This window comes from Hyla sarda, chromosome 4 (assembly GCF_029499605.1).
Source record: "Hyla sarda isolate aHylSar1 chromosome 4, aHylSar1.hap1, whole genome shotgun sequence".
Taxonomy (NCBI): Eukaryota; Metazoa; Chordata; class Amphibia; order Anura; family Hylidae; genus Hyla; species Hyla sarda.
Window position 1 is genome coordinate 132,667,974 of NC_079192.1, and position 23,823 is coordinate 132,691,796.

The window sequence follows — 23,823 nt, forward strand, 5'->3', positions numbered from 1 at the left end:
TGTATACAGAGGGGACAGGTGAGGATGTGTATAGTGTATATAGAGGGGACAGGTCGGGATGTGTACAGTATATATAGAGGGGACAGGTGAGGATGTGTATAGTGTATATAGAGGGGACAGGTGGGGATGTGTATAGTGTATATAGAGGGGACAGTTCGGGATGTGTATAGTGTATATACAGCGGGCAGGTGAGCATGTGTATAGTATATATAGAGGGGACAGGTGAGGATGTGTATAGTGTATACAGAGGGGACAGGTGAGGATGTGTATAGTGTATATAGAGGGGACAGGTCGGGATGTGTATAGTGTATATAGAGGGGACAGGTGAGGATGTGTATAGTGTATATAGAGGGGACAGGTGAGGATGTGTATAGTGTATATAGAGGGGACAGGTGAGGATGTGTATAGTGTATATAGAGGGGAAAGGTGGGGATGTGTATAGTGTATATAGAGGGGACAGGTGAGGATGTGTATAGTGTATACAGAGGGGACAGGTGAGGATGTGTATAGTGTAGACAGAGGGGACAGGTGAGGATGTGTATAGTGTATATAGAGGGGACAGGTGAGGATGTGTATATTGTATATAGAGGGGACAGGTGAGGATGTGTATATTGTATATAGAGGGGACAGGTGAGGATGTGTATAGTGTAGACAGAGGGGACAGGTGAGGATGTGTATAGTATATATAGAGGGGACAGGTGGGGATGTGTATAGTGTATATAGAGGGGACAGGTGAGGATGTGTATAGTGCATATAGAGGGGACAGGTGAGGATGTGTATAGTGTATATAGAGGGGACAGGTGAGGATGTGTATAGTGTATACAGAGGGGACAGGTGGGGATGTGTATAGTGTATACAGAGGGGACAGGTGAGGATGTGTATATTGTATATAGAGGGGACAGGTGAGGATGTGTATATTGTATATAGAGGGGACAGGTGAGGATGTGTATAGTGTAGACAGAGGGGACAGGTGAGGATGTGTATAGTATATATAGAGGGGACAGGTGGGGATGTGTATAGTGTATATAGAGGGGACAGGTGAGGATGTGTATAGTGTATATAGAGGGGACAGGTGAGGATGTGTATAGTGTAGACAGAGGGGACAGGTGAGGATGTGTATAGTGTATATAGAGGGGACAGGTGAGGATGTGTATAGTGTATATAGAGGGGACAGGTGGGGATGTGTATAGTGTAGACAGAGGGGACAGGTGAGGATGTGTATAGTATATATAGAGGGGACAGGTGGGGATGTGTATAGTGTATATAGAGGGGACAGGTGAGGATGTGTATAGTGTATATAGAGGGGACAGGTGGGGATGTGTATAGTGTAGACAGAGGGGACAGGTGAGGATGTGTATAGTATATATAGAGGGGACAGGTGGGGATGTGTATAGTGTATATAGAGGGGACAGGTGAGGATGTGTATAGTGTATACAGAGGGGACAGGTGAGGATGTGTATAGTGTATACAGAGGGGACAGGTGAGGATGTGTATAGTGTATATAGAGGGGACAGGTGAGGATGTGTATAGTGTATATAGAGGGGACAGGTGAGGATGTGTATAGTGTATATAGAGGGGACAGGTGAGGATGTGTATAGTGTATATAGAGGGGACAGGTGGGGATGTGTATAGTGTATATAGAGGGGACAGGTGAGGATGTGTATAGTGTATATACAGCGGGCAGGTAAAAGCTGTGTCTGGTGTGTAGAGGGGCACCGGTTGGTGTGGGCACCACTGGCATGTTACAGTGCTCCTCCTGTGTGGCGGATGATAAATATGCCCATCACAGGTGACCCTGGGACACAAGGGAGTCCTGATGAGCGCTGCTCCCCGCTGAGCTGCACCTTCTGGGAGTGAGGCTGACACTTGGCAGGCGTGGGCAGGCACCGCAGTCCCGTCCCTCCTCCATGTGGGCGGCTGCCGCTGCTGCTGGAGGCAGGTGGGATCCGCTCAGTGTCGCTGCTCGGAGTCTCCGATCACTTCCTACACACTTCCTACGGGAGAGGAGCGCTCAGTACCCGGCATCCAGACGGCTCGGCGGCTGCAGGAGAAGCATGGCAGCAGGCAGCAGCCTCTAGGTCTCCGGCTGCCCCTAAGCCTTCCTGAGCTCCGCTGCTATTATTACTGTGGTCCCGGCTGGAGCCCGATGAGGACTTATAGCAGCTGATGCGAGAGCTCCTGATCCCCGGGAGACCACACACAGTCCGCCCGCTTGTGAGAGGCAGCTACCCGGCACCATGGGGTGAGTGACTGATCGGATCACCTGTGCCCTCCTCTCATTGCCAGGATGCCCCCTGTATAGACCGCTCACTTATTGTATTATTAGTGTGCCACCCTCACTGCAATGTAGGTTCCTACAACTTTACCACAACAGCTGGAACCGTTAGAATAACCTGTATTATAATAACACTGGGATCTATAATAACCTGTCCTATAATAACACTGGGATCTATAATAACCTGTCCTATAATAACACTGGGATCTATAATAACCTGTAGTATAATAACACTGGGATCTATTATAACACTGGGATCTATAATAACCTGTAGTATAATAACACTGGGATCTATAATAACCTGTCCTATAATAACACTGGGATCTATAATAACCTGTAGTATAATAACACTGGGATCTATTATAACACTGGGATCTATAATAACCTGTAGTATAATAACACTGGGATCTATAATAACCTGTCCTATAATAACACTGGGATCTATAATAACCTGTAGTATAATAACACTGGGATCTATAATAACCTGTAGTATAATAACACTGGGATCTATTATAACCTGTAGTATAATAACACTGGGATCTATAATAACCTGTCCTATAATAACACTGGGATCTATAATAACCTGTCCTATAATAACACTGGGATCTATAATAACCTGTAGTATAATAACACTGGGATCTATTATAACACTGGGATCTATAATAACCTGTAGTATAATAACACTGGGATCTATTATAACACTGGGATCTATAATAACCTGTAGTATAATAACACTGGGATCTATTATAACACTGGGATCTATAATAACCTGTAGTATAATAACACTGGGATCTATAATAACCTGTCCTATAATAACACTGGGATCTATAATAACCTGTAGTATAATAACACTGGGATCTATAATAACCTGTCCTATAATAACACTGGGATCTATAATAACCTGTCCTATAATAACACTGGGATCTATAATAACCTGTATTATAATAACACTGGGATCTATTATAACACTGGGATCTATAATAACCTGTAGTATAATAACACTGGGATCTATAATAACCTGTCCTATAATAACACTGGGATCTATAATAACCTGTCCTATAATAACACTGGGATCTATAATAACCTGTAGTATAATAACACTGGGATCTATAATAACCTGTCCTATAATAACACTGGGATCTATAATAACCTGTCCTATAATAACACTGGGATCTATAATAACCTGTAGTATAATAACACTGGGATCTATAATAACCTCTCGTATAATAACACTGGGATCTATAATAACCTGTAGTATAATAACACTGGGATCTATAATAACCTGCTGTATTATAACACTGGGATCTATAATAACCTGCAGTATAATAACACTGGGATCTATAATAACCTGCTGTATAATAACACTGGGATCTATAATAACCTGCTGTATAATAACACTGGGATCTATAATAACCTGCTGTATAATAACACTGGGATCTATAATAACCTGCTGTATAATAACACTGGGATCTATAATAACCTGCTGTATAATAACACTGGGATCTATAATAACCTGCTGTATAATAACACTGGGATCTATAATAACCTGCTGTATAATAACACTGGGATCTATAATAACCTGCTGTATAATAACACGGGGATCTATAATAACCTGTAGTATAATAACACTGGGATCTATAATAACCTGCTGTATAATAACACGGGGATCTATAATAACCTGTAGTATAATAACACTGGGATCTATAATAACCTGCTGTATAATAACACTGGGATCTATAATAACCTGCTGTATAATAACACTGGGATCTATAATAACCTGTAGTATAATAACACTGGGATCTATAATAACCTGCGGTATAATAACACTGGGCTCTATAATAACCTGTAGTATAATAACACTGGGCTCTATAATAACCTGCTGTATTATAACACTGGGCTCTATAATAACCTGTAGTATAATAACACTGGGCTCTATAATAACCTGCTGTAATATAATACTGGATATTATTATTACACTGGAATAGCAACAGTAGAAAGAATTGTCTGGCACCGCTAATCCATATAATATACACTCACTGACTCCTCAACGCCCAGCCTAAACCCTTGGACCTAGAAAGCTGAATTTTTTTCACAGGTGTTTTTAAGACGTAGATGAGGAATAAGAAAGGATTTTTCTAAATTTAACACTTAAAGGGGTACTCCGCCCCTAGACATGTTATCCCCTATCCAAAGGATAGGGGATAAGATGTCAAATTGCCGGGGTCCCGCTGCTGGGGACCCCAGGGATCGCTGCTGCAGCACCCCGCTATCATTACTGCGCAGAGCGAGTTCGCTCTGCATGTAATGATGGGCAATACAGGGGCCGGAGCATCGTTACGTCACAGCTCCGCCCCCCGTGATGTCACGGCCTGCCCCTGTCAATAGAAGTCTATGGGAGGGGGCGTGGCGGTCGTCACGCCCCCTGCCATAGACTTGCATTAAGGGGACGGGCCGTGATGTCATGAGGGGCGGAGCCATGACGTCTCGCTGCTCCAGCCCCTGTATCGCCCGTAATTGCGCACAGAGCGAACTCGCTCTGTGCAGTAATGATGGCGGGGTGCCGCAGCGGCGATCCCCGGGGTCCCCAGCAGCGGGACCGTGGCGATCTAACAGCTTATCCCCTATCCTTTGGATAGGGGATAAGATGCCAGGGGCGGAGTACCCCTTTAAGGGGGTGAAAAAGGGGTTGGAAGTTTGTATGGAAGTCTGTCATTTTTGAGGCTAGAAGCATGAAACTTCTAGCTTCAAAAACAATTAGAGATAAAGAAACACGTGTTTTAACATTTTCTAAAATTCCACCCCTGAAGGGGTGAAATGGGGTTCAAAGTTTGTATGAATTAACCGATTGCCGCAGAACACCGGGTATACCCAGCACTGCGGCACGGGAGGGTTATGCAGTGAGCTCAGGAGCTGAGCTTTCATCATACCCGCACGGTCCCAGCTGCTATCAGCAGCCAGGACCCGTGGCTAATGCCGGACATCCCCGTTCCGGCAGATGTCTGGCATTAACTCTTTAGACGTGGCAATCAAAGTTGAAAGAATTCGGGTTGTTTGGATGCCCATAGACTTTACCTAGAGCGGCCTCATTACTATAGGATCGTAAAAAGTAGATCTGTTACCCCAAATTTAACGCGATCGAAGCCGCGGGCAAAAGCTAGTGTATGACATAATAGTAATAAAGTCCAGTTCTATTGTAACAGGCACACCAGCATAAGTATCTGTCCAGTCAAAGCAGTGGTAGTGGGGAGCTCTTATCCATAAGATCCATATACAGCAACACATAGAATCAAAAGGCGGCAGAATATAACGCACTCACCACAGGTACCGATGCATAAGTTCAGGCTTTATTTCAAACCTTGAGCAGACAGCTTCACAGCAATGGACACATACACGGGGAGGGAATATGGTGCAGGTGAGGCGGGGCAGGGCGTGGGGGCAGCAACTAGTTTCGCGCTCGATGGCAATTCCTCTGGACCATACTCAGTATGGGCCAGAGGAAGTGCCTTAGAGTGCCAAACTAGTTGCTGCCCCCGTGTCACACCCCACCTCACCTGCACCATATTCTCTCCTCGTGTATCTGTCCATTGCTGTGAAGCTGTCTGTTCAAGGTTTGAAATAAAGCCTGAACTTATGCATCGGTACCTGTGGTGAGTGCGTTATCTTCTGCCGCCTTTTTATTCTATGTTCTATAATACACAGCTCTGTTATAATACTGGATTCTATAATGACTGGCTCTTTTATAACATTGGATTCTTTAATAAGTTGCTGTACTATAACACTGTTCTATTATAACCAGCAGTATTGTAACACAGCAATCTATAATGATCAGCTTAGTTTCGGGAGGGCACATTCTACAAGTCCTACTAAAGAACTTTCTATGTTCCCACCATACAGATCATTCTAACGTGAACTGCCTTCCCAACTCAGAAGATTGTCATAAATCCCTTTTTATTAGTATGCAACATATTATAATCAGCTGCTCTATTAATATGTAATGGTCTATAACCAACACTTCCTCTTTATTATTATTATTATTTTTTTTTTAAACTTCCACTGCAGTTTTGAATTCAGTTTTTAGCCAAAGTAAACTTGGATCCAGCAAGACGCAGTATAGGTCTTTACTTTGTTTTTCTTGCCCTTTAATTTCACTTTAGCTAAAATTGACCCCAATTGAAATCATTATAGATCCACATGATGCTCTCAGTATGGCTTATTAGGCTTGCATTTGGAATGGGACTTACGATTGTAATAAAGACACAGATATGTTGCTATATTATTGCCGTCCACACTGCGGACAATCGGCCAGTGGAATTCCGCTTCCAGCAGAGTCCCATTACTTTCAATGGAATTCTGCTGCTCTGTGCACACTGCGGCATTGTGTCAGCAGAATGGAAAACCATCCAAAGAATAAACATGTTCATTCTTTGGGCAGAATTCTGCTGGACTACATTGCCTGGACAGCGCATGTCGGTGTGATCCTACCAATGATGGAGTCAGCAGCGCCTGGTGACTCGATCTGCATGCGGAACCTAGACTGGTAAATGTCTGCCCTTGCCTGAATCCTACCAGTGATGAACAGAATTGTATCCCTTGTTTTGGACCCAGTTAAGCTTATAAATACTGATCCAAAAACTGACATAAAACGGGCCATGTGGAAGTGACCTTACACGGTGTCTATAAACATGTTATAGGTAGCACAATAACTTAGCACCTGTTATAATCCACAGGAATACATTGAACATTGTGTGCATGCGGTTTATATGTGATTTCCATAATATGGACTGAATTTAAAACCAAATAAAAACACTTTAATATTTAAAGTGGAAAGTACTGTTTCCAAATACTGTGTATGCCTGGCTGAGCGGATTTTAACTTATACTGGCACAAGATATGTTGGGCTACATTTAAACTACAGAACGTCAGAGCAAAGAATTCTGGTCGGAAATTCCAGTGCAGTAGCCTCTCATTATTTTCAATGGGAATATGTGGCACTGTGCACACTGCAGAATTTTCACAGTGGAAAATTCTGCCACGGAAGCTCAAATTCTGGTACTCCGCCAAAAGATCATGTCAATTATTTTGACGGAATAAACTCAAAACTGCATTGTCGTCTATGGAGTAGGCACATGTCCAAGCGGTCCTAGAGCTGTCACGTGGACAGATATTCCATAGTGTCAACTTGGCCTCATCCTTACAAAAATAACAAAAAGTTGTCTATTGACTGAACTGGCTGTAGCATTGATCTGAATGTATCATTCTGACAACATAGAAGTGGTTATTAGTATCTGAGAAGCAGATACAAAGATGAAACCCAAAATGACTGCACTTTTGTTTCTTTTGCAATAATGTGAATTCAGCTTCTTTTACACAAAATCCAATTTTGTGTCCAGCCAGTTGTATTTTTGCGTAAGCCGGAAGTAACTAATGGAAAAGGTGTACACTTCATGTATCTGTCCTATTTTATAATATGGCAAGAGGAGACTAGAGGACTGCTCCTATGGTGATCTCACAAGGAACAACTCTGTCATTGTTTCATGTAGTTTAAAGGGGTACTCCGGCGCTAAGACATCTTATCCCCTATCCAAAGGATAGGGGATAAGATGCCTGATCGCGGGGGTCCCGCCGCTGGGGACCCCCGTGATCTTGCACGCCGCCCCCCCTCCCCCATTAGAATCAGCCCCCGGAGCGTGCTCGCTCCGGGTCTGATTACTGTCGATCACCGGGACGGAGCATAGTGACGTCACGGCTCCGCCCTGTGTGATAGCTGTCATGACCCCTGTGATGTCACTATGCTCCATCCCCGTGATCGCCAGTAATCGGACCCGGAGCAAGCACGATCCGGGGGCTGATTCTAACGGGGTGCGGCGTGCAAGATCACGGGGGTCCCCAGCGGCAGTACCCCCAGCGATCAGGCATCTTATCCCCTATCCTTTGGTTAGGGGATAAGATGTCTTAGCGCCGGAGAACCCCTTTAATGTCTTGTGAATGAAGTTGTAGTTGGGAAATGTTATCATTCAGTCTTCAAAGCTGAAATATTTACTGTTGCCATGTGCATGGGCAGCCCAAGGCTTCTCTTGTAAGACGAATTCCTTGTGGGGAGAGGAGGAGGTCTGCAGTAATATGTGGGCACACATCACTAAAGGGGACTTTAGTTCATTGTTACTCCCATCCAGAGGTTTAATGCAATACTTATTCTTTAGCATACAATATATTATACTTAGTGAGCCTAAGGGATAAGGGTACTTAAAAAAACAAAAGGCTAAAAATGGAGCATCTCATTTGTTTCCAGAAACATCACATCACTTGTTTATTGGCTGTATATGAATATGTATTGCAATACCAGACAGCACATGGACAAGGAAAAAAATCCCAAAAAACACCATATTCTATGAATGATTTTAACATGCGCTTTTAATGAAAACAGTACTTATTGTGCTACTTTCATTCAGTCTTCATTTTCTTGTAGTTTCAACTTACTGACCACTCATTTTTTTCCCTGTTCTGTATTATACAGTTTATTTAAAGGGTACCTCTCATCAAATAAACTTTTGAGATATTTTAGATTAATGAATGTTGAATAACTTTCCAATAGCATGTTAATGAAAAATATGCTTCTTTCTATTGTATTTTTCCCGATCAGTCCTGTCAGCAAGCATTTCTGACTCATGCTGGAGTCCTAAACACTCAGAGCTGCCAGCCTGCTTTGTTCACAACCAAACAGGCTGTGAACAAAGCAGGCTGGCAGCTCTGAGTGTTCTCCTTTGTGAACAAAGCAAACTGGCAGCTCGTAGTGTTTAGGACTCCAGCATGAGTCTGAAATGCTTGCTGCCAGGACTGGTAGGGAGACCCCTAGTGGTCATTTCTTCAAAGTGGAAAATTAAATAGAAAGAAGCATATTTTTTTAATAACATGCAATTGTAAAGTTATTCTGCATACATTAATGTATAATATATCAAAAGTTTTTTTGATGAGAGGTACCCTTTAAAGGGGTTCACCGCTGCCCTGCCTTTCGGAGCTCCGCTCAAAGCGTACGGAAGTTTACTACTGCGAACGCTGTGTGCGGGCTTCCGTGTTCGAGGTCGCCCCCTCGTGATGTCACGCCCGCCCCCTCAATGAAGGTCTATGGGAAGGGGGCGCGACAGCGGTCGCGCCCCCTTCCCATAGACTTTCGTTGAGGGGGTTGGCGTGACATCACGAGGGGGCGGCCTCGAACACGGAAGCCCGCACACAGCGTTCGGAGTAATAAACTTCCGGACGCTGCGAGCAGAGCTCCGGAAGACGGCAGCGGAGAACCCCGTTAAATATAGCGTAGTTAGTGCCTTGGAAACCAGGGACTATTGATAGGATTCAGATTGTTACAACATAGAAACATAGAATGTATCGGCAGATAAGAACCATTTGGCCCATCTAGTTTGCCCAATAATCTGAATCCTATGAATAGTCCCTGGCCCTATCTTATATGAAGGATAGCCTTATGCCTATCCCATGCATGTTTAAACTCCTTCACTGTATTTGCAGCGACCACTTCTGCAGGAAGGCTATTCCATGCATCCACTACTCTCTCAGTAAAGTAATACTTCCTCATATTACTGCATAAACGTTTGCCCCTCTAATTTACAACGATGTCCTCTTTGTAGTTTTTCTTCTTTTAAATATGCTCTCCTCCTTTACCGTGTTGATTCCCTTTATAGACAATAAACAAAGCTGATGGTTGCAAAACAGTCACTGTTATATACAGTGAAACTTGATTGAGAAGACCACTTAAAATTACAATAAAATGGGTTTTCACAAAGAAAAGTGCCACTAATGTATAAGAGACTAAAAATCTGTCACAAGAAATCTGGTCTGGATAAGGAGGTGGTCTTCTCCGAGAGGTGTTTCGTTTTAGAGGTTTCTCTGCATAATGTTTGCATTCCTCTGTGTTAATCTGTTTCTTTTAACTGTATAACAAGACTCATCTGTCTGTCAAAATTATCCTTAAAATCCTTACAGGGTGACAGGGCACAGATATATGATGTCACCACTGCTTCCCTGTCATTCACATTGCTTATTACTGAATATAATTACCACAAAGTCTCATGCCTTAAAGTGTCCCTGTCATAAAAAAAAAAAAAAATGTCTTAGAGATGTGTCAAAAGTTTGGATCATTTGGGGCCTGGGTGATGAGACCCTTACCGATTGTCAGAAATAACTGGGAGAATAGCTCAGCTACGAAGGAGACCTAGAAAGCCTGTATCCTGCAGCAAGGAGATGGTAGGGGGAACAAGGGCTTCTCTCTGCTTGATCCAGCATCTGGTAGGGGTCTCAGCACATGACTGATCCAAACTTTTGCTAGGTGCTAGGAAATGAGGGTGAGTGAGGAGGTTGGCCAGTTTGCACCGTGTAATGGGGCCCTTAGGGTGCCCTTAAGGGCGGCATTATAATAAAAGCTTTGTCTTAATAGAGATCTGTATATTATATCTACACTGCTCAAAAAAATAAAGGGAACACTAAGATAACACATTCTAGATCTGAATGAATGAACTAATCGTATGAAATACTTTCGTCTTTACATAGCTGAATGTGCTGACAACAAAAATCACACACAAATTATCAATGGAAATCCAATTTATCAACCCATGGAGGTCTGGATATGGAGTCACACTCAAAATCAAAGTGGAAAACCACACTACAGGCTGATCCATCTTTGATGTAATGTCCATAAAACAAGTCAAAATGAGGCTCAGTAGTGTGTGGCCTCCATGTGCCCGTATGACCTACCTACAATGCCTGGGCATGCTCCTGATGAGGAGGCGGATGGTCTCCTGAGGGATGTCCTCCCAGACCTGGACTAAAGCATCCGCCAACTCCTGGACAGTCTGTGGTGCAACGTGGCGTTGGTGGATGGAGCGAGACATGATGTCCCAGATGTGCTCAATCGGATTCAGGACTGGCGAACGGTCGGGCCAGTCCATAGCATCAATGCCTTCCTCTTGCAGGAACTGCTGACTCACTCCAGTCAATCCAGGGGCAACTGCACCAGCATTTGGTCTCACAAGGGGTCTGAGGATCTCATCTATGTAACTAATGGCAGTCAGACTACCTCTAGCAAGCACATGGAGGGCAGTGCGGCCCCCACAAAGAAATGCCACCCCACACCATTACTGACCCACCGCCAAACCGGTCATGCTGGAGGATTTTGCAGGCAGCAGAGTGTTCTCCGCGGCATCTCCAGACTCACATGTGCTCAGTGTGAACTTTTCATCTATGAAGAGCACAGGGCACCAGTGGCGAATTTTCCAATCTTGGTATTCTCTGGCAAATGCCAAACGTCCTGCATGGCGTTGGGCTGTAAGCACAACCCTCACCTGTGCATGTTGACTCCCTCATGGAGTCTGATTCTGACGATTCGAGTGGACACATGCACATTTGTGGCCTGCTGGAGGTAATGTTGCAGGGTTCTGGCAGTGCTCCTTCTGCTCCTCCTTGCACAAAGGCGGAGGTAGCAGTCCTGCTGCTGGGTTGTTGCCCTCCTACAGCCTCCTCCACGTCTCCTGATGTACTGGCCTGTCTCCTGGTAGCATCTCCATGATACTATGCTGACAGACACAGCAAACCTTCTTGCCACAGCTCGCATTGATGTGCCATCCTGGATGAGCTGCACTATCTGAGCCACTTTTGTGGGTTGTAGATTCCGTCTCATGCTACCACTAGAGTTAAAGCACCACCAGCATTCAAAAGTGACCAAAACACCAGTCAGGAAGCATAGGAACTGAGAAGTGGTCTGTGCTCACTCCTTTATTAGTAGTGTCTTACTAATTGCCTATAATTTTCACCTGTAGTCTGTTCCATTTGCACAACAGCATGTGAAATAGATTGTCAATCAGTGTTGCTTCCTGAGTGGACAGTGTGATTTCACAGAAGTGTGATTGACTTGGAGTAACATTGTGTTGTTTAAGTGTTTCCTATATTTTTTGAGCAGTGTATTACTCAGTTGTATTTTTTTCCCTGTTACTTACATAGCACCAGCATAATGCACAGTGCTGTATCACTCAGTGCATATATAAAAGCACATTAGGTTGAATGTTTTTCAGTAAAATACCCTTTTAAATAATAAATAGTTAACACTTTTGTGGACGTTAACAGTTAAGAAATCTACTAGACATATTGCCCCCGCTATCCACGCCCCCTCCCATACACTTGCATTGAGGGGGTGTGGCATGACACCAGGAGGGGTGTGGCCATGAAGTCACGCCCCCCCACCCACCCACATCCAGTGTTAGAAACTTAATTTTCTGTACACTGGGGCAATGGATTACCCCTTTAAAGGGGTTATTCCCATATCTCTCCAGGTTGGGTGCGGTTCTGAAGCTTAGTTCCATTGAAGTGAATGGAGCCAAGTTGTAATACCACATTCAACCTGGAGACAGACAGGGAGAGGTTTTGGAAAATAATTACGCCTGTTTTTCTCTTCCTGGATAACCCCTTTAAAGACGCAATAGTTTGCATGTCAAAATAGTGTTAGGCTATGTTCACACGGTGGAATGTCCCCACAAATGGACCATCTTGTGGATGGCAAAATGCATTTTCGTACAGACTATGCAGAAAGACTAGACATGACTATTCTTTTTGCGGAATTTCTGCCATGTGCACAGCGCAGCAGAATCTTATTGAAATTAATGGGACTCTGCTGCTGCAGAAAGTCTGTGCGGAATTCTGCACGCAAATTTCATTGTGTGAACATACCCTGAGGTGGCGTTTTGTTTTGTGATCTGGTAACGTAATTCAAACAGGACACTTGAAGATTTATGCAAGCATATGTTGCATTTGTATGTGCTTCACCTGTACTTGGCAAGTAACTGTTGCAGTACGGGGTAAACAATGACAGGTTTTGCAGCATGGTTTGGCCGCCACGTCTCAGAAAGAAAGTAATATCATCCACAACAAATAACAGCAGTGAGGGGGCAGGATTTTTCAGATATCATTGTCAGGAGTGGATTGTAAAGAGAGGGCAGGCATATAGGAAGGATTCTACGTTACTGTTTGTTAATCGACTTCTAGACTTGGCTTTAAAAACAGCATCAAAGCAGATTGTATGGAAGCCCCCGAAAAGTGTTGCTATACAGTGACCCCCCGACCTACGATGGCCCCGACATACGATCATTTCAACATACGATGGCCTCTCAGAGGCCATCGCATGTTGAAGGCAGCATCAACATACAATGTTTTTGTATGTCGGGGCCATCGCATAAACGACTATCCGGCGGTGCAGACTGCTTCAGCTGCCACCGGATAGCCGTTTACGGTGCCCCTTGTGGTCCGCTGACGATCACTTACCTGTCCTCGGGGCTCCGGCGCGTCCTCTTCGGGATCCTCTGCATCGTTGTCGCTCTCCATCATCATCATCACGTCGCTACGCACGCCGTCCCATCATCCAATAGGAGCGGCTTGTGTAACGACGTGATGGCGGTAACGGAGAGCGAGGATGCTGGGGAAGCAGAGGCCTTGCCGGAGTGTCGGGGACAGCCCGGGGACGCAGCGACAGCGATGGAAGGCGACATCCAGGGCAGCGGTGACGAGCGGTGACGGTCCGGAGTGCGGGGACACGTGAGTATAACCTCCAATACCAGTGGTCTTCAACCTGCGGACCTCCAGATGTTGCAAAACTACAACTCCCAGCATGCCCGGACAGCCGTTGGCTGTCCGGGCATGCTGGGTGTTGTAGTTTTGCAACATCTGGAGGTCCGCAGGTTGAAGACCACTGTCCTCTACTTTACATTGCATGGATCCCTCAACCTACGAATGGTCCATTTGGAACAGATTCCCATCGTATGTTGAGGGACCACTGTATAGAGGCAACTATTATCTCAGCTGCACAACACACGGCGGAACAATTGGTGCAGAACATTGCTGTAGACGGTTTATTTTGAAGTGCTGTATATCGGAATGGTGAAGCACCATATTTCCTGTAGACGGGGGGAGATTTATGAGCAGTGTGCTCGCTTGTGTCATTGTCCCTATTCATGTAATGAATGTAGAGAAGAGTCGTCTCCTGGTTTTATGAATGAGCGAGTCGGCAGACTTCAGTGATCACACTCTGTATAGTATTACTCTCCACATCTAGGGAATGTGGCTCTGTCTAAGGGCAAATCTAAACAGGACAGAAAAGCTTATACATATTTCCTCCACCTGCTGCAGTATTTTTATGTCTGGTAAGTGACCTGTGGTGCAGATTTCAGATCTGTAGCCTGTGAGTTTCCGTTGTGGGTTTTCACAGTGGTTTTCACCCATTCAGAGTATATGGGCGCAGTCTGAAGTGAATCCGCTTCATAGCCAACGAATACCCCCCAGACTTACAGCAGTAGATAGTACCGGCCGCTGTCGTATCCCCGCTGGACCAACGTCTCATCCCATTCATTTGAATGAGCCGGACAGAGTCGTATCTGCTCAGTTTTTGAACTGTATCAGTTTTATTTCCGGACTAAAAACCGTAGCAGACCACGATTTTCAGTCCTGCAACAAAACCGTATACAGTCCAAAAATTAGCTGACCGGAGTCATTATCTCACTCAGTTCTGCTCTTTCAAATGAATGGGATGCAACGTGGGTCCAGCGGGGATACGGCTGCGGCCAGTTTTTCAATTTCCCTGCCAGCTGCCTGTGTACCCAAAATGTAGTGGGATGTAGCCTTACTGAAAACGGAATTGAAGAACACTGAGAGGAACTGTTCACAAAAATGACCCATTGACATCAATGGGACAAGTTCATGTCAGTTTTTCTCTCTCTTTAATGGATGACACGAACGGAACACAATAACTCTGACACAGCTGGCAAAAACTCAGTTTGCAGAATCCGCTAACCTCCTGCAAAACAACAGACATCAAACAGAAACATGGTGGACCCCATTAAAGGGGTATTCCAGGAGTTTTTTTTTTATTTGACTATGCTACAGGGGCTGTAAAGTTAGTGTAGTTCATATTAGTGTCTGTACCTGTGTGTGACGGTGGTCTCGCAGTTCTTATGTGATTTGCGCACCAATATTTTTAACAGCATACAAAATTACTCATGTCTCGGGATTTCCCAGGTTGCAGTGCATAGAGAACTGACATCACTTGTCAGTTGAGCAAAGGGAGCCTGTCCTGCTTCAATGGGTGGAGCGACAGAGAGATAATTTAGCAACAGCTGTAGGCACCCTGATTAGAAAACACTGTGTCCATTGTGACGCGGAGTGTCCAGCTCCATTGTTTGTGTCTGTAACAGTGCTCCTGAATGCAGATGTGCACATAGCCAGTGCAGTCCTTTGGACACCATTGGTATCCACTGAGTGATGGACCTAAACGTTCGCAGTTTCTGTATTGAATAATAATTTTTAAAAAAACCATGACTTTAGAAAAAGCTTTAACTTTTTATTTATATAAAACTGGAAAGCTCCTGCAGTTCTTTTTTGCTAGCCCTATATGTGAATATTTTCCATATGCAAGTCTGCCTTGGGGCTGTTGACATGACCTAAAACTGTTCAGATTGTCTTCCTTATATTATTTGGATGCATTAAAGTAATAGCTGTCTTGATGATTATTATATAGTCATCAAACGTTATTAAATGTTGTCAAGATACCGTAGTTATGAGTTTATTTATTTATTTTTTAAGGAGAATCATATTTAGGGGGCATTTATTTATTACATTTTATTTATAATTTATTATTGGCATGAAGATGGTAAAAACCCTATTTTGCCTTTTTGTTTTATTTTATTTTGACAGTTTACGATTTAATCTATACCATGATGAAACCAAGTTGTGGTGCATAAAAGGGTGGTGGAATGTGTGGTTAAAACCTTACACTTGTACCCTTACCGTATATATTCGAGTATAAGCCGACCCAAATATAAGCTGAGGCCCCTAATTTCACTCCAAAAACCCAGGGAAAAAAAAAAAAAAAAAAAAAAAAGACCCCCCCCCTTTAGTTTTCTACTCACCTCCCCTCGGTTGGAAGGAAGGGTGAGCTGGTCCGAGCCATCTATTCTGCAGGGACCGTCTGGTGAGAGGGTTAGTCGTTCCTGGCTGTCCATTTTCACTGGGGGACCCTCTTCTCCGCACTCCGGGCCTGCCCCGGACTAGTGACGTTGCCTTGACGACAACGCAGAGGGTCGTTCATGCGCAGCGCGGAGAAGAGGGGCCCCCCGAGTGAAAATGTACAGCCCGGAACGACTAACCCTCCCCACCAGACAGTCCCTGCAGCATAGATGGCCCGGACCAGCTCACCCCTCCTTCTCACTGAGGGGAGGTGAGTAGAAAACTAAAGGGGGGGGGGTCTGGAAGATGACGAAGGCCGCAGTCGTCTTCAACCTGCAGACCTCCAGAGGTTTCAAAACTACAACTCCCAGCATGCCCGGACAGCCGATGGCTGTCCGGGCATGCTGGGAGTTGTAGTTTTGCAACATCTGGAGGTCCGCAGGTTGAAGACCACTGAGATGGGATTGACAGGCGGAGAGTTCACTCGAGTATAAGCCAAGGGGGGCGTTTTCAGCACGAAAAATCGTTCTGAAAAACTCAGCTTATACTCGAATATATACGGTACTTTATTTCTACATATGAATGTAATGGTTGTTAGACAGTCACAGGGATCATTATATTTCCCCAAGGTACCTATCATACCTGGATACCAAGTTTCAGGAAGCCCATATCTCATCTAGGAAAAGAAGGGTAAGATTTGGGAAATCAAAAAAAAAATAAAAAATTAAATCCCCGGTGAGACTTAGCTTGCTAGGGAATTTGTTTATGGGCCTGGATTTTTTTGTGTGATTAAAGTCAAGTTTGGTAGATCGGCATTGGCAGCTCTAAAGGTCTGTGGTGTAAATCCGGAGGTTTGCAGCATCAAAAGGAGACATTTTGGGTAGGGGATGTGTGTGTTTTAATATAAGGACTGGAATACCCCTTTTGAGGTGACCATACATGGTAGATGAAAGTCAACCAATGTATTGTTTTTTTTTTTGGTAACAGTATGTAACGAAATAGTGTAGGTATTTATTAACTGGGGCCAGTGTTGTAGGCAAATTGTAAACAGAAAGGTATGAAATACAACCTTTAGGCCATCAATATTGAATCAACAGGGGTCCCACTCCTAGCACCCCGGCTAATCAGCTGTTTATGGGGCTTAGCCTCTTCAATATTTACATGCGCTCATCTTTGCTTCTCCATGCGATACTGCAGTATTGTTCCATTCTTGCAGGACAACACTGAAGTTCCTTGTCCTGCTGCTACTAACCGTACGATGACAAAGTTACAGGTACAAGTAAACATTGAATAGGCTCTGCTGCTTAAGTGCCACAGCCTCTTCCTACAGCTAAATGACTGGGGTCCGGCTTTTAGTACACCTACCAATTTAATAATGGCTTATCCCGATGATAGACGGTTCATTTTTACAGGCTGGATAACCCAATTTATACAACATCCAATAATTAGTTAAAAACCTAGTTCTATAAAAGCATGCCTGAGTAGATATTGGTAAAAAGCTCTAATATGCTAGTCCTCAAAATAACCATTCCTATAAAGAATATATTTTAGTTATCAAGTTTAAAGTGGAAAAGGGAAATATAAAAAAAAAATTTAAATTACACACATTGGCCCTTATTTACTAAGAGTGTTGTGTAGATTTCTTTGTGGGTTTTAAAGGGGTACTCCGCCCCTAGACATCTTATCCCCTATCCAAAGGATAGGGGATAAGATGTCAGATCACTGCGGTCTCGCTGGTGGGGACCCCCGGCGATTGCCGCTGCGGCACCCTGCTGTCATTACTGCACAGAGCCGCCCCTCGTGACATCACGGCCCACCCCCTTAATACAAGTCTATGGCAGGGGCGTGATGACCGCCATGCCCCCTCCCATAGACTCGTATTGAGGGGGGCGGGCCGTGATGTCACGAGGGGCGGAGCCGTGACGTAACGATGCTCCGGCCCCTGTATCGCCCATCATTACGCACAGAGCGAACTCGCTCTGTGCAGTAATGACAGCAGGGTGCCGCAGCAGCAATCCCCGGGGGTCCCCAGCAGCAGGACCGCGGCGATCTGACATCTTATCCCCTATCCTTTGGATAAGGGATACGATGTCTAGGGGCGGAGTACCCCTTTAATTCCCTACAATTTATTTTCCACGGTATTTACTAAGGTTTCCCTACAGTTTCCACTTTCCCTACATTTTGCTTTTTTACACATGCTCTGATCTGTTGGGTTTTCCTCATCTGAAATCCACCACATTTTCTGTGGAAACCTTATTAAATATGTTGGGATTTTCTTAGCAAAATGGAGAGTTAGTTGGGGGTTTTTCAATTCAGACGCACTTTCAGGCGTAGACAGAATTTCAGTCGCAAATTCTGGCGCAGACAGAATTTCAGGCGCAATACGCCCGAAACTGGCGCACGACCCGACAAAACATGTCGGGTTTGCAATAGTAAATGAGGGCCAATGAGTTACTATTCTCAAGAGCACTCACAATGAGTATTGCGTATTTAACTCCTATTTTATAGGGTTCATGTCTGTTTGTGTAATATAAATGAGTTATGTTTAGATCATTAGAGGTCCTTCAGGAATTAATAGTATAGAGAGGGATTCAGATATGACAATCCATAGCAGTTCCTGGAATGTTCTCTACATAAGGTCTTATGGGAGGGACCTGTCCACCTGTGTCACCATGTTAGGGGGAAAAACAGCCGCCTGTCACTGAGAAATATGAGGTCACGGACACAAATTGCAAGGAGCCAGGTGTTCCAGCAGAATCTAGAGAGGATGTCAAGATGGTTTATGTCACACAACAGGTTAATAAGAACACTCAAGCAGATTCAACCACGCTGAGATCTGGTCTGTTAGCTGGTCATGCCACTGAGCTGCCTTTATTGAAGAGAAGCTTTAAAGGGGTACTCCACTGGAAAAAAAATTTTATTATTATTTTTTTTTTTTAATCAACTGGTGCCAGAAAGTTAACCAGATTTGTAAATGACTTCTATAAAAAAATCTTAATCCTTCCAGTAGTTTTCAGCTGCTGTTATGATCCACGGGAAGTTCTTTTTGAATTTCCTTTCTGTCGGACCACAGTGCTCTCTGCTGACACCTTCTTTCAGGAACTGTACAGAGCAGGAGCAAATCCCCATAGAAATTATAGGGTCAATATAAGCCAGAATGTATAACTATTAAACATTATTTTGTGTCATATCTGTGATTTGCATAATTGGCTATGAAGTAAAAAGCTGGATGAACATCCTCTAAGTGTGGGGACTCTATAATTTAGCCAAGATGTGATACCTGCTGCTTATTTCTCTCACAAATTATTTTTCTTTTAATGCAAAAAAGAGAAAATTACCTTATCATTTCGGAGCTTTGGAACGTAATAGACATTTCATTTAGAGACATTTCAATTAGAGGCTTGTTGTTTGATGTTCCTATAAGATATACTGTGTGAAGAAAATCCATGATATCATGAAAGGGTTTATGTAATAAGGTTGGCATGAAGATGGAACCTGTGATTAATATCTATCATATTCGATTACATTGTGAACATTACGAAGTCTATCAAAGGAACTTCAGGTTCTTTAATGGGAAGCGGATAAAAACACGCACTGCACATGTATTCTTATTAACATGTTTACTTAAGAAACACAACTTGTAACCATCTTAATTGTTTTTAAGAAATCAAATAACTCTGCTCTGACACTTAATGGATTTTCTATTGGCTTATTACTTCAATTGTGTAAAACATAATTGCCCCCTCCATGCCATCTTTTTATAATACATCAGTCGTATTTTAAATCTTAATAATAAATAATCCATTATCCTGGGCTGGTAAATTTCTTACATGTTTATAAAATATCTAAATGGGCCGTATAGCTATAGAGTTAAAGGGGTTGTCCCATGTGGGTTCTGGCTGGGATAAAAAAATAATTACTTACCTGCCCTGATTTACCACTTGATGTATCCCTGGTCTCGGCTGAACAACATTTTCTGATTTATTATTCATATGTGGACAGCTCCACTCCACTCACTCACTGGCCATAGTAGGGGCCAACCTTGACCAGTAATTTGGTAATTGGCTAGGTGCGCCTTCTGCTTGTCAATAGACCAAACTTAGCAACACTTCTCGTTGTTTGGTTAGGTAAAAACACAATGTCCGGCACCAGGGGTGCAGATATAAAACTTACGTTTATTAATGACAAGACATACAGTCGCAGTGGTCACCCTGACGCGTTTCGCGCTGTGCAGCGCTTTGACAAAGCGCTGCACAGCGCAAAACGCATCAGGGTGACCACTGCGACTGTATGTCTTGTCATTAATAAACGCAAGTTTTATATCTGAACCCCTGGTGCCGGACATTGTGTTTTTACCTGGATCGTATCAGTGAAGCCGGGGTGGTGCCGGCGGGTCCGCGGCACAGGTGTGCTCAGAAGGAAGGAGTGAGATGACTTCAATACAAACTGTATGTTGTTTGTTTGGTGTGTGTGTGTGTGGGGGGTTTATTTTTGTTTTTGTTTTTTTAATGTAAAATTATTGATCACTATAGCTTTGCAAACAGAATATTGAAAGTGAATTAATTAGAATAGTTTCAAGCTATAAATTGCTTTATAAGAGAAAAGGAAGAACTTTCCCTCACAGTAGAATTTATGCCATCATGTTCTGGTTAAAAATAAAGTATTTACAGGTAATGACTGGATGAACTGGTTAGGCTCTTTGCACTGCAAATTATTATATAGCTATGTGTTAAAGGGGTACTCCGGCGCTAAGACATCTTATCCCCTATCCAAAGGATAGGGGATAAGATGCCTGTTCGCAGGGGTCCCGCCACTGGGTACCCCTATGATCTTGCACGCAGCACCCCGTTAGAATCAGTCCCCGGAGCACGTTCGCTTCGGGTCTGATTACTGGTGATCACGCCCCCACAGCTATCACGCCCCCTCACATAGGCTTGCATTTAGGGGGTGGAGCGTGATGTCACACGAGGGCGGGGCCGTGACGTCACAATGCTCCGGCCCCCGTGATCGCCAGTAATTAGACCCGAAGCAAATGTGCTCCGGGGACTGATTGTAACGGGGTGCTTTGGATAGGGAATAAGATGTCTTAACGCCGTAGTACCCCTTTAATGGTAATATGGAACAGTCTAGCATATGTAGAATTATAGACAACCTTAGCAGGAGAATGCAGAACCTTTATTTACAAATATATGTGTGCTATTATATTTTAATGGGAAAACCTGTATGAAGATCTTTGTCATATAGTGTTTGTTAAAGGGGTATTCCGTCCCTAATACGTCTTATCCCTTATCCAAAGGATAGGGGATAAGATGTATGATCACGGGGGTCCCGCCACTGGCGACCCCCGCAATCTGTCATTGCTCATCCACCTTTGTGAGCTCTCCGCAGCGCTGCATCGGGACCCCGCGATCATACACAAAGATGTATTAGGGCCAGAGTACCCCTTTAACCAGTTGCTTCTTATATTTTACTTTGAGCTTGAAAAACAAGGCACTGAAGATAGTTGAGTGGATGGGTCTGGGCTGCATCACTAGACCTAGTTTAGTCTAATTTCTTCCAAACACAGCACCACCCCTGTCTTCAGGTTGTGGGGTATTTCAAATTTGCCCTATTCACTTCAATAAAACTGAGCTGCAATACCACATACAAAGGGGATAAGATGGTGCTGTTTCTGGATGAAATGAACTCTATTGTTCTAAACCTGGATAACCCCTTTACAGAGGTACTCCGCCTATAAACTTCTTATTCCCTAGCCAAAGGAAAGTGGATAAGATGTCCCAGCAGCCGGACCCCCGTGATCAGACATCTACTCTCCTACTTTTTTTTTTTTTTATCAACTGGTGCCAGAAAGTTAAACAGATTTGTAAATTACTTCTATTAAAAAAAGTCTTAATCCTTCCAGTACTGTTTAGGGGCTATATACTACAGAGGAAATGCTTTACTTTTTAGATTTCTCTGATGTCATGACCACAGTGCTCTCTGCTGACCTCTGCTGTCCATTTTAGGAACTGTCCAGAGCCGGAGATAATCCCAATAGCAAACATATATACTGCTCTGGACAGTTCCTAAAATGGACAGCAGAGGTCAGCAGAGAGCACTGTGGTCGTGACATCAGAGAAATCTAAAAAGTAAAGCCTATACTACTCTGTAGTATATAGCCCCTAATAAGTACTGGAAGGATCAAGATTTTTTAATAGAAGTAATTTACAAATCTGTTTAACTTTCTGACACCAGTTGATAAAAAAAAAAAAAAAAAAAAAAAAAAGTTTTCCACGGGAGTACCCCTTTAATGGGAGGAAGTAGCCACTGTCTGTTTCCCTCTTGGTAAAAAAATAAATGAAATGCAAAAAAAACTGCTTTTTTTTTCAAAGCGCTCTCTAATGACACCTGTCTCAGGAAACGCCCAGTTTAGAAGAGGTTTGCTATGGGGATTTGCATCTAAACTGGGCGTTTCCCGAGACAGGTGTAATCAGAGAGCACTTAGACAGAAAAGAACAACCTTAACTTCAGAAGCTCATAAGTACTGAAAGGATTAAGATTTTTTTTTAATAGAAGTAATTTACAAATCTGTTTTAACTTTCTGGAGCCAGTTGAGATATATCTATATCTATAAAGTTTTTTCCTGGAATAACTCTTTAAATTTTTTTTTTTGTTTTTTTTTCCGATTAAATTATTTTGTCTATACTGAATATTGTAAGGAGCTTTTTTTTTCAGCAGTTTTAATGGGATGGAGTGAAGAGATTTGACATTATTTGTCTACTAAAAACCTGTCCAAAACCTTTTAGTAAAAAGCCTCCCCTGATATCTAGCAGCAGGTGTTATTAGACTAGTTTTGTACAGACACTGAATCAGAGCAGATTTTTCTTCATTGATATTTAAGCGTCTTCCTACACATTTCTTGCGTTCTTATGTTGCAAATGATATGGTGACATTGTGGCTGAGTAATACATTCCACATATCCTGTAGTCAATTCATCTTGTTAAACACATTCAGTCTAGCAAGGAGGCAGATCAGGGTGGAGAATCTGTATTCTGTTCCTAGGTGATGAGCGATCAGTATTATTAGAATATAATTGTTTTATGTGTCGGTATTAAACATGTCTTGCTGACGAAGTTGTTCTGCTCCTTTAATTGCGGTGTCCGGGTGTGTACAGCACAATTCCTGGAATAAATATTGCTCCATTATCTATTGGCTGATAAATCACTTGTGACAAATATTTTATTATGCTGTATGATGTGCTGAATTGTTAATGCCTCCTTTTTCTTTTAACACCAATTTATGCTTAATTACAGCCGGCCCTGTATTGCCCGTCCATTTATTTTACATGAAGCCTTTTAATTTCCATGCACATGTTCAACAAGGGTTTCTGGGTCATAACTCAATTTTATATTAAATATCTACCCACAAATACCTTCAAACACAATCTGAGAATGTATTATTAATAATAGATTTAATGTTGGATTCTGGCATTTAGTCTTTCCTACTGGGGCCATTTTCTACTTGCTTTAGAAAAGATTGGTTTGAAACGCACAGGGAAAGTAAGGAGGATGTGTCCTTCT

The 23,823-nt window shown here is 43.3% G+C and overlaps 1 protein-coding gene across 1 annotated transcript in view; it reads left to right on the forward strand.

Annotated features, from left to right (window-relative positions):
- The first annotated feature begins 1,918 nt into the window (after window positions 1–1,918).
- Window positions 1,919–23,823, forward strand: part of HOMER2 (homer scaffold protein 2) — a 163,251-nt gene continuing 141,346 nt past the window's right edge. The window contains exon 1 of the mRNA XM_056572166.1: window positions 1,919–2,242. Coding sequence (XP_056428141.1) covers window positions 2,238–2,242 — 5 coding nt within the window. The 5' untranslated portion in view covers window positions 1,919–2,237. The remainder of the gene's footprint in view (window positions 2,243–23,823) is intronic.